The sequence below is a fragment of the Rutilus rutilus genome, assembly GCF_951802725.1.
Source record: "Rutilus rutilus genome assembly, chromosome: 18".
Classification (NCBI taxonomy): domain Eukaryota; kingdom Metazoa; phylum Chordata; class Actinopteri; order Cypriniformes; family Leuciscidae; genus Rutilus; species Rutilus rutilus.
In genome coordinates, this window is record NC_140231.1 from 11,765,168 (window position 1) to 11,777,625 (window position 12,458).

At 37.5% G+C, this 12,458-nt stretch overlaps 1 protein-coding gene across 1 annotated transcript in view; it reads right to left on the reverse strand.

Annotated features, from left to right (window-relative positions):
• chm (CHM Rab escort protein) overlaps window positions 1-12,458 on the reverse strand; it is a 74,818-nt gene that overhangs the window by 19,561 nt on the left and 42,799 nt on the right. Inside the window, exons 9-11 of the mRNA XM_084387109.1 lie at window positions 9,541-9,618; window positions 2,982-3,086; window positions 598-661 (exon numbers count right to left, since the gene is read on the reverse strand). Coding sequence (XP_084243235.1) covers window positions 598-661; window positions 2,982-3,086; window positions 9,541-9,618 — 247 coding nt within the window. The remainder of the gene's footprint in view (window positions 1-597; window positions 662-2,981; window positions 3,087-9,540; window positions 9,619-12,458) is intronic.

Consider the following 12,458-nt stretch of genomic DNA (forward strand, 5'->3'; position numbering starts at 1 on the left):
TGAACAAACAAATCAGTGAACAAAAGAACAAATGAAAGAAAGAATGAAAGAACAAACTAAAACAAAACAACAAACAAAAGAAGAAGCAAAAGTATAAACAACTGAAAGAATTGAACAAAAGATCAAAAGAAATAACAAATGAATAAGCAAAAAGAAAAAAATGAGCAAATGAATACACAAACAGCCGAAAGAATAAACAAACAAAATAACAAATAACAAATGAATAAGCAAAAAGAAAAATCAAAGGAACAAATGAAAATAAAAAACTAAAGAATGAACAAACAAAAGATCAAAAGAAATAACAAATTAATGATGAAAACAAAAAGAAAAACAAACAAATACAAGAACAAACAAAGAAAAAACAAGAAAATGAAGAAAAAAAACTGAACAAATGAAAGAATAAACAGTTACTCTATTTTAAGGTGATGTAGTTACATTGTACTTACTCCAGTAACTATTTATTAACTACATGTACTTACTATAGAGTTACGGTTAGGGTTTGGTTTAGGGTTAGTTACTTGTAAGTATGCATCATTTACTCTTATTACTATAGTAAGTACATGTAGTAACAAGAAACAAGAAAGCAAGCAAGCTAACCTGCTGATCAGATTCTGAAGGCAGCACAGATCTGTCCGTGATGAGCACTGCTCGAGAGATCTGCCTGTGGACAAAGATGGAGAAACAGAAACACAATGAAAATCCTTACAAAAGAAAAGGCGAACAGGAACAAGAACTATCATTAGAGACAGAGAACATATATTATGAAGGAGATTATTCAGAAAAGATGGATGGATGGATGGATGGATGGATGGATGGATGGATGGATGGATGGATGGATGGATGGATGGATGGATGGATGGATGGATGGATGGATGGATGGATGGATGGATGGATGGATGGATGGATGGATGGATGGATGGATGGATGGATGGATGGATGGATGGATGGATGGATGGATGGATGGGAGTGGTTTGACTATGTGAAATATGTGGCAAACATTGGATTTAAGAGCTTGAAAGTCTGCATAGCACTGTATGCTTTCATCATATGGGAAAGAGCAGCTACATGATCCTTGCAAACATCTTCTGTTGAGTTCCACAGAAACTCATACGGGTTTGGAACAACATGAGAATTGAAAAGGAAAAATGTGACTAGGGTCGTTCCACAAAGCTAACCTGACCACTTTTATAAAGGCTTTATGGTGCTTTTATTGTAGCTGACAGATTTCATCACCATTTACTGATGAATGATTTCATTTACTTCATGGTTTAGTTAATATAAGGACTTTTTGTTTTTTACTTGACTGAAAAAAAAAAAAAACCTCAATTGATAAAGATGTTGAGAAACGTGTTATGTATAAACTGGGGAAACCAGCCAATCATAGTAAGAAATACAATTTGGTTAATTTTTGGTATATTAGAGGTATAACACAAAACAATGACAACAGAACAAATGTAGGTATAAAGGTATAAAGTTTTTATTGTGATAGTATTGAATATGGAAGTTCATGAGTTCTGATTGGGTGAAATGAAAGTGAGATGTCAACACTGTGACGCCCCTCTTCATTATAACAGCTGATGCACATTAGACGGGACAATCAATATCTCTTTTCATGGTTTCTCATTAATTACAGTAATGAATACTAATGGACCCTTTTCACAGACTGTGATGAAGCATTTTAACTGTCATAGGCATTGTAAATCCTGCACTGTTTTTTATCTTTTCTTTTTTTAAATGTATGCACATTACAACACTACACTTTGTATTACATTACCTTTGCATCAAATTACAAAAAAACTAGTTACCGCTGCTGTGAGGGCGTTTCCAATACAGCGGCTGTGGGAGTGACGGTAAAAATGACATCTTTCTCTCTTCTGACTGCCGTTATCAATCTCTCTCAATTTTTTTGCCTCTCTTTGAATGTTGTGAAAACACTATTGTGTGGAGTTTGTCTTTTGCTATTTAAGCAAATGGGAACACAACAAATCTACTTAATGTAGTCTCTCATTCACCGCTATATGGGCCCTATTTTAACGATCTGAAACGCAAGTATCAAGCGCGAAACGCAAGTAACTTAGTGGGCGGGTCTTGGGCGCTGTCTTGGGCGCTGTTGCTATTATACCGGCGGGATAAATGACTCTTGCGCCCGACGCAAATCTAAAATGGGTTGGTCTGAAGTAGCTTCATTATTCATAGGTGTGGTTTGGGCGTAACGTGAAATAAACCAATCAGAGCGACATCTCACATTCCCTTTAAGAGCAGGCGTGCTTGTTTCATGGCGGATTGCTATTATAATGGCGGATTTGCCAGGACCGGTTCACAGCCGAGGAGACCGACGTTCTCGTCAGGGCCGTAAAAGACAGAGAAGTGACATTGTATAGGAGAAACCCAACCAAATTACAGGCGTATCAAAATTTGGGTAAATGTGTAAGCTAGATTTATGCCTATTTTATGACACAACAATGATTTCCCTCGTGTGTTAATATTTTTCCTTGTAATAATGTATGGTTTTCTAAAAATGAGAACTGCTGCGTCTGTGTGTAGATGAGATAAGCAAAGTGCATGCGCGCGCTACATTGATTATGGCCAAGCATGCGCCCTTAAAATAGCATATGAATAACATGTGCAACGCGCCACTGACTTTAGACTAGGTTTTTCCTGGTCTGTGGCGGAATAGTTTTCTAAACCTGCAAAATAGCACCAGGGAACGTTTGCGCCGGAACACGCCTCCTCTTTGCGCTGAACCGCCCCCGGGAGCACAAATGCATTTCCTAGTTTACCGACGTGCGTCTGTGGAGGGAAAAGTCCACTGTGCGCCGGGTGCAAAATAGGAATGATACATGTGTCGGTGTACAAAGTCAATTGCGCTGGGTGCAAGATAGGGCCCTATAAGTTTACCCAACTATGACGACTTTCGCTTCTGAGAAACCCGGAAATGTGAAAAGGGTCAATTTCACTTTTGTGGTGTATTGTGTGCTTACCTGTAAGCTGTGCTCTGTCTTTGTTCATCTCTGATGTAGGAATCTTCAACCACAAAATGACTGCAGCTGATCCTCTGACCGCGTGTATCAATCACCGCTTTAACTCTGTGACGAATGAATACAAGAAGATGTATCAGGACAAGAAAAAGTCCATGCCCCAAACCAGACGTCTTTACCCAAAAACCTGCTCTAATCACAAAAGGGGCAAGAGATGGTCAGATTATGATTTGAAGATAAAATATTAAACACTAGAACATCATATATTAGCTGTCTCATTCTTCATGGGTCAGGTGATTACTTCTAAAAGCTCTTTTTATAAAGAGAAGTGGCCTGTCGTTTCATATGTGTCACTATAGGAAAATGTGTTGCTTTGGCATTTTTTCGTGAGGTCAGTATGTCATGTTAATAATTTTGCATATTGCTGGACCTACGTGGTTCATGACAATATATCAATCAGGGCTCGACATTAAGCCTTGTAAAGTGCTATATTGTGCAACTATATTGGTCATTAACTTGTTGATTTTTCAGAGGTTTTTAATACAATTTTTTCCCCAGGGTGTGCATGATCTTTCAAGTCAGATTCTAACATTTGATCAATAAATTCAATCATAATAATAAGACACTATAGGGCTGTTAATTTACACTATACAATTACACTACAATTGCATACAATTACACTAAAATAATTTATAATACAATATTATAACTGCAATAAATTATGTCATGAGATTAATGTTTTAAATTTGTGTAAATTAGAAATGTTGGGAAGAAAAGCAACGCCACTTTTAAACATCAAACTAAACTGCCAGTAGGTGGCAGCAAGTCACTTAATGAGTGAGTCATTGAATCATTAATTCAACCGATTTGTTCAAAACGCTGAATCATTCAGTAACCGAACACCGCTGAGTTTTGCTTTGAGAAAGCGCAATACGTAAAACGTAAGTGACTTAATATTAACTATTTGTTTGTTGAACTATAAAATCAATGTAACATTTGCAGTCGTGATAATATTCGGCAATACAGCTCCCTTGGTCGTGTTATGTTGCTTGCCTTAACTATGTCATGTGGTATAAAAAAAAAATCTACATACTATGTTTCTACCTCTACGAAAGTATCTCACAAAGAGACAGGCAGCACGAGCCTCAACAGCGCGACCTTGTTACCAGAAATATCTATCACCGTTTACACTGAATGTAATAAAATCAGAATCATTCTTGCATTTCGATGCTTCCCTAGTTATTTTTTATCACTTAAGTTGTAATCAGGCTACTTGTCCGGTCAGGCAAGTAAAATTCTCTTTCACTTGCCCCTTCAAAATATCCACTTGTCCCGGACAAGCAGACAAGCGTTAATGTCAAGCCCTGTCAACATTACATTAAGCAATTTTCATTCCTGTTCGAACATTAAACAATTTTAATGTTCAGTTCGTCACATGATATCAAAATGTAAAATCTGGGTCCTGAAGAAAAACCAGTTGTGATCCAGTGGCCTAGGGCACAAGTTTGACCTATCCTCCTTTAATCTCTGCAAGCGAGAAGGAAAAAGAGCGAGTGAGAGAGAAAAAGGTGGAACAGAGGAGAATCTGTTGGCTTGTTATGTCAAGAGTTATAAATGTGCTTTATAGGGCTCATTATCCAAACTAATGGGCTGGGGGTGACATCCTTGAAATGGACTTTCACAACACAATAAAGGGGCAAGAGAGCGTCTCCCTCCCCTGACGAAAAGTCAGGCCTCGGAATAATCCTCCCCCCAATGCCTAGATTGACTGCAGGACAGATCTGTTTATGTAAATGAAGATTTATTTACTCGGAGGAACTAGCAGAGGAAGCGGAGGGTTTCCAATCAATCGTCAGCCAATGGGCTGAGGGAAAGCATTATGGGATACATTTCACAAACCTAACACACCTGAGGGCAACCGTAGCAGGACGCTCTTGCTCACTGGAAGCTGCTTCCGAATCAAGAGAACAGACTACGTATTTACGCAAATTACTGCAAGGCTCAACCATGATTTTAGCCGGTCTAAGAGAGAGTCAGGCCAATTGAAAAAACTGTTAGGCCAATCTTTCGTTCCATGATCATGTACATGTGATTTTATGCTTTAAAACTTAAACATGTGTTTATAATTCTGTGATTTCAGTTACAATTGTATAATTTATTATGACAAATTAAAAAGATGGTCTTATAAATTGTATAATATATAGAGTATATAGTGAAAATTGTTTGTAAAGAAAAAATATACAAAAAACAAAAAAATTCTATTTTTATATATATATATATATATATATATATATACATACATACATACATACATACATACACAGTATATATATATATATATATATATATATATATATATATATATATATATATATATATATATATATATATATTCATATACACACACACACAATTTTGTCTTTACAAAAATCCTAACTACAAATAATTATTAGCATTTGGAATCTGAATTAAAACAAATGCATTTTAACTAAATATAAACTTATTTTATGCATGTAAAATTATGTATTTTATTTGTTGGCAAAAATAAAATATAGCATTTTTTATGGTGGGGTCAGTGAAAATGTTGGCAAGCAAAAAAATCTTTATTGTTGAGTCCTGGATTGAATTTTGTTTGTCAATCAAAAAAAAATTATAATAATTTTGTTATTTTCGAAAAGGTTTCTTCAAATTTTTTTTTTCTCAGCGCTCACTATGTAAAGAGTTTTCTACATAATTTTCTTCTGTCAGTGTGCATAAAACACTGAATAGTGCTAATGATTCCGTTTCACTTGCAACCAAGGCCAGTGTCGGCTTTGTAGATCATCATAAGAGTTCATAAATCGCCTTCATAAACCACGTCAGTGGCCTCTGAACCAATCAGCGTGATAACCTTGCACCCAACGATGCATGCGTTCAAACTCATTTGAATTTTATATACTTCTCTGCAAATGTGGTTTTGTGTAGGCTAAACAGATCATATGCTGAATGACACCATGACGGATATTACAAGCAAGAAGATTATTTGTCTTGGTAAATATTGCATAAAACAGTACACCATTGTTTTAAATCAATGAAAGAATCTGTGCATACCAGTGCTGTAATTGTTAAAGTCCCCCTGTAGTTAATCATTTTATCCCTCAAAACTCACATTTGATCACCAATATGACATAATTAAAAGGTGTTTACCCTTGAATTTTTTTTGTCATGCCTTAAAATAGCTTGAACGTAACTTTACACCCTTGCCTCATTTTGTATACGCGGTTCTATGAATATGCAAATGAGCCCCGCCTCCACTCACTCACACCAGCTCAGAGACCCACACATTGACGTGATTGGTTACAAGGTATTTTGTGACGTCAGAAACACCAGCGATTTTAAACCGCATCTTTGGTTCACTGCAGTTTTAAGGAGAAAATACTCATGCAAAACCCACTCAGCATTATACTAAGGTGTTTGTGGTTGTTAATGCATTATTATATGACTGCTATGATTTTGTCAATTGGCCCAGACTCTCTTAGATCGGCCAAACTTATTGTTAAGCCTTGCAGTAATTTGCGTAAATACGTAGTCTGTTCTCTTCATTCGGAAGCAGCTTCCAGTGAGCAAGAGCGTCCTGCCACGGTTGCCCTCAGTTGGGTTAGGTCTGTAAAGCTTAAAGAGATAGTTCACTCAAAAATGATTTATCATCATTTACTCACTCTCATGTTGTTCCAAAACTGTATGAGTTTCTTTCTTCTGTTGAACACAAAAGAAAATATTTTGAAGAATGTTGGTAACCAGACAGTTGATGGTAGCCATTGACTTCCATATAACTTTTTTCCCTACTATGGAAGTCAATGGGTCCATCAACTGTTTGATTACCAACATTCTTCAAAATATTTTCTTTTGTGTTCAACCTTTTTGGGTGAACTATCCCTTTAAGGAGGGCTACCTATGTCTCTATTTCCAGGTTTACAGACATTTTTTTTAAAGCAAACTGTAGAACAATCACATAAAAAATGCTGGATGGAAACACCAAGATGTCATTGAGAATGTCCAAAATGTACATAAATATGGTGGATATCATATTTATTTGTTTATAAGATGTGCATAAATGCAACAAATCACAACAATAGTGCTGCTTGTCTTAGCAGGCACCTCCAAAAAAGGGATCTTATCACCAGGTGAGGTCTGTTGACGTGTGAAATGAATTTGGACAAACTAATTCGGACAAGTGATTGAGTTGCCTGTCGTGGCGGTGACAAACCAGACAGTGCTGGACCGTCTTCCGCATGGAGTGGCAGGTGGGATTTGAGGGTCTGTAGTCCTCTGCTGCATTATTAATCTGGCTCTACCCTTTTCAACTTTATGTCTGTAATAAGAGCAGACATAGGGCGGTAATTTATGATGCCAGGGAAATTAAAATCATTGTTCAGCCTGCCAGACACCTTACCAGCTTTTTTTTTTTCACCTTCATGAAACTTTTTCCATGGATGATGTATGGCGCTAACCTCCAGCGCAGGGCTGACTCCACATGTGGCGCCACTAGAGGAGGGCATGGATGGTGCGCTAGATGCTTTATAGACTGAGCTCAGGGTCTGACGGACACCTCGGTTTGGAGCTCTGCCAGCTCCCAAGCCAAAATCCTGACCGGCCCCGGTCAGGTGAGTCTGGCTTCAATCCCAAATTTGGATGAAAGAATTCGCCTTGAAACTTCGCAGTGCTCCAGTTATATGGGGACATTGGTGGCTTTCACGAAGAACTTGCAGTAAATTATCAATTAAGGTCATCCTGGTTGTTTTTCGTATGCTACGTTAAGTTGAGGAACACCTCCTGCTGGGCCGCTCAAGTAGAACTGACGTTTGGGATGGCTGACCGCATCCAGGGACAGACGTCACATATCAAAACTAAACTGACCTCCGTCAAACGGCCCACTAAAAGGAGCGAATAAACAACCTGAAAGATTTGCTGGGAGAACAAATTGTAAAAGTTATCCGCTTGGTTAAAGAATAAATATTTTCACACAGGCCAGGCCAGGTAGGGCTACCTGATTTGCTGAAAGGTAGATGTTGGTAAGCAGTTGCTAGTCATAGAAGAACTGACACATACAACAGCTGCTGGTCAAGACGTTTCTATTTCTGCAGTCAGCTACTTTCTGCATTGCAGCCGAGAAAAAAACACCTCTTAAAATATTATTTATTATTTTTCAAAAGTTGGTCGGGTTTACAAAATGGCTAACATTACACATTTCCCAACTAGATTTCATTCTAATACACAAGCTTTTCATTTGATTCAATTCCGTTTTCGGCTTTTTGGCAGGTTTGACTAGGTTTGATTACATTTCTATTCAATTCTGATTCAACTGGGCATATTTCAGTAATAATGCTGTAAATTATGCATTCTAGCTAGTTATATTATGAAAATATTATAGGTTTAATATTAATTATAATATATAATTAATACTATATTTTATAAAACATTTATTGCATTTATATATATATATATACATTTTTATGTACTGTTATAATAACAGTGTTATAATTATTGTACATTGTCTTTTGTTCATAAATTGTAATGCACTGGTTAAAGAATGCCATAACACTGGTATGTAAAAAAAAAAAAAAAAAACACAGACCTATATTGTCTGCTGGTGTGGACGCTAATATATTTATCATTATAGTTGTCGTTCCTGGTGTGATTGGGCCTTTAATCAGAAAATCTAAAAATTTAACCCATTCCTAGTATGGAAGATATGCCCATCTACTAGTTTAAGGGCAATTTATGATTTTATGATAAACGACAGGGAAATGCATCTAATTTGAGAGCTGCTGCACCGGCAAGGTACGCAATAGCCTTAACACTAGTAAGCTACTGCTATCACATGTGTAAGTATCGCGCGCTACATCCAGAGGAATCCAAGCCCCCTGGGTCATTCACCAGCAAGATGAAAGAAACTCAATATAAATCGCCAAAGAGAGGGCCAAAGAATGAGAGAGGAATAAAGAGCGAGGGGAAAAAACCCAGATCTAACCTAGTTTATGACAACAATCCACCTTTGAAACTCATTAAAGGCCTTTCTGGTGGGGCCTGACGCACATTATCAGCACAGATTAATCAAGGGAGACGGGAGATGAACTCTCATTTTTTAAGAGGCAGCAACAGAGGGCTTTTTTGTCTTCAGATGAAAATCAATTAGTGGAGGTAAGGCCACGAGGAAAAAGCGGCATCACTCATCGCCGGCCCAAGTGGCAGAGTCTGTGATTTGTCTTCCGAGCTCGGCTGCTTAAGGGGGGCTGGTACCGCTGTCTCCCTGAAAATTAATTTCATATCTATATTCCGAATACACACCCTCCCCCTCCCCCCCATTCACTCATGTGCGCCATCTCTTGGCCTTGTTTTTGAGTACCCCGTACACAAATGGGCTCTGATCAGCCTTGGGATACTGGAGTGGTGTGAATCAACCAGAGGAGGAAGTTAATCTACTTATCTAATTGAATTTCTGAGTGTTATGAGTTGAAAGTTGTTGTTTTTCATCTAAATGTGTGTTGTCAAAGTGCAAGAACAGAATCAGTGAACTACTTACTTGTTGGATCCCTTGTCCACAACCAGGCACTGCACTGAGTGTCGAAGACAATAAATTCCTCCAAATACGGCACACATTCTGCAAGGAGAAGAAAAAAAAAAGTAACACTTTACATACGCTTGCGTTTATTTATGTGACATCCAATCTGAATGGAACTGCTAAACACCCGTAATTACAGCTGATGGCATGACATTAAAAAGGGCCGATCACACCTTGTCCACACAGAAAGGACAAAATCCAATGCATTTGACAAGGCAAAAATGTCACCAAGATCTTAAAATGTGTTACCTTTACAAGTAAGGCTTTCTTGAGATTTTGTGGTGTTAACATATAGCAGCTTAATTAAACTATAAACGACAAAGTGATTCAAATATTGTTAAAAAGCCTGGAGACAAACTTTCTAGACAGAGAGAAACACAAAAAAGATGAATGGACAGACAGACAGAAGCTGAGATAAAGTAGCCAACATACTTTGTGTGATTGCACACAGTAACTATTTATACATTGGTGTCCTTTATCTTATTGCCATTTCTGCAGTTTTACAAAGGCAATAAGCCATTAGAAGCTGATAGTTAGTGACACTTTACATGATTACACCCTTAACCATAGAAAATTACTATATCACATATTGGGTTATTTCATTAAAATAAAGAAAGAAACAAATTAAGATTTTTAAGATTTTTTTAAGAATAAATGCAGAAGAAAAATAAGTTTTTAAAAACATTTTTTGAAAGAAGTCTCTAATTCTCACTAAGGCTGTATTTATTTGATCAAGAACGCTGTAAAACATTCGGTAAAAGTATTGTCAAATATTATTACAATTATATATTTTTTTATTTTGTTTTAATATGTAAAAAATGATGGCAAGGAAAAATGTTCAGCATTATTACTCCAGTCTTCAGTGTCACAAGATCCTTCAGAAATCATTCTAATATGCTGAAATTTGAACAGTTGTGCTGCTTAATGTTGTGGTAACCATGATACATTTTGCTTTTCAGGATGCTTTGATGAATAGAAAGTAAAAAAAAAAAAAACGATAGAAATGTAACGTCTTTACTTTAAGTGTAATGTCTTTACTTTCATTTTTGATCAATTTAATGTTTCCTTGTTGAATAAAAGTATTTTTAAAAGTGTGTGTGTGTGTGTGTGTGTGTGTGTGTGTGTGTGTATGCATGCATGTATGTATGTATGCATGTATGTATGTATGCATGTATGTATGCATATATATATATATATATATATATATACACACACACACAAAGTAATGAAGGGTCTATAATTTTTATGGTAGATTTATTTTTAACGGATATAGACAGAATATCAACCCAAAAAAAAACAAACAAAAAAAAACATTATATAAAGGTTATAAGTTAATTTTATTTGCATTTATTTGCATTTCAGCAAGTGAAAGAAGTATTTGATCCCCAAGCAAAACATGACTTAGAACTTGTTGCTTCTGTTGGCAAGCACAGAGGGGAGATGTTTCTTGTAGCTGGTCACCAGGTTTGCACACATCTCAGGAGGGATTTTGGTCCACTCCTCTTTACAGATACTCTCAAAATCCTTATGGTTTCTTGGCTGTCGCTTGGCAACTCGAAGTTTCAACTCCCTCCGCAGATTTTCTATAGGATTAAGGACTGGAGACTGGCTAGGCCACTTCAAGACCTAAATGTGCTTCTTGTTGAGTCACTCCTTTGTTGCCTTGGCGGTATGTTTTGGGTCATTGTCATGCTGGAAGACCCATTCACAACCCATCTTCAAGTGTTCTGGCTGAGAGAGGAAGTTCTCGTCCAAGATTTTACGATTTTTCCATCGGCCACTCGATGTGGTGAAGTTGTCCTGTACCCTTAGCAGAGAAACAGCCCCAAAGCATAATGTTTCCACCTCCAAACACAGCGAGTTGAGTTGATGCCAAAGAGCTCAATTTTGGTCTCATCTGACCACAGCACTTTCTCTCAAGCCATCTCGGAACCATTTAGATGTTCATTGGCAAACTTTAGACGGGCCTGTACATGTGACTTCTTGAACGGTGGGATTCAATCCATTGCGGCGTAGTGTGTTACCAATGGTTTGCTTGGTGACTGTCGTCCGAACTGCCTTGAGATCATTAACAAGCTCCTCCCGTGTGGTTCTGGGCTGATCCCTCACCTTTTTCATTATCATTCTTACCCCATGTGGTGAGTTCTTGCACTTTTGTCCAGACTTCAATTTCCGAATAATTGCACCAACAGTTGTCTCCTTCTCACCAAGCTTCTTGCTGATGGTCTTGTAGCCCACTCTAGCCTTGTGCAGGTCTACAGTCTTGTCCCTGACATCCTTTGACAGCTCTTTGGTCTTGCCCATGGTGGTGGAGAGGTTGGAATGGAAGATACAGATTCTGTGGACAGGTTTCTTTTATACACATTACGAGCTGACATTAGGAGTACTTTCTTAAAGTGACAGGACTAATCTGTGTTACACATGGGCACATAACCAATCTGTAGGAGGCAGAATTCTTGCTGGTTGTAGGGGATCAAATACTTATTTCACTCGATCAAATGCTAATCAATTTATAACCTTTATATAATGTGTTTTTTTTCCTGGATTTTTTGGTTGATATTCTGTCTCTATCCGTTAAAATAAACCAACCATAACAATTATAGTCCCTTCATTTCATTTCTTTGTAATTTCTTTGTAAACTTTTGACTGGTAGTGTGTGTGTATGTATCCTGCTGGAAAATGAAGTCAGCATTTCCATAAAGCTTGTCTGCTGAAGGAAGCATGAAGTGCTCTGAAAATGTCCTGGTAGACGGCTGCGTTGAGTGGACAGCACAGTGGACCAACACCAGCCGATGACCAACACAGACTGTGGAAACTTCACACTGGACTTCAAGCATCTTGGATTGTGTGCCTCTCCATTCTTCCTCCAGACTCTGGGA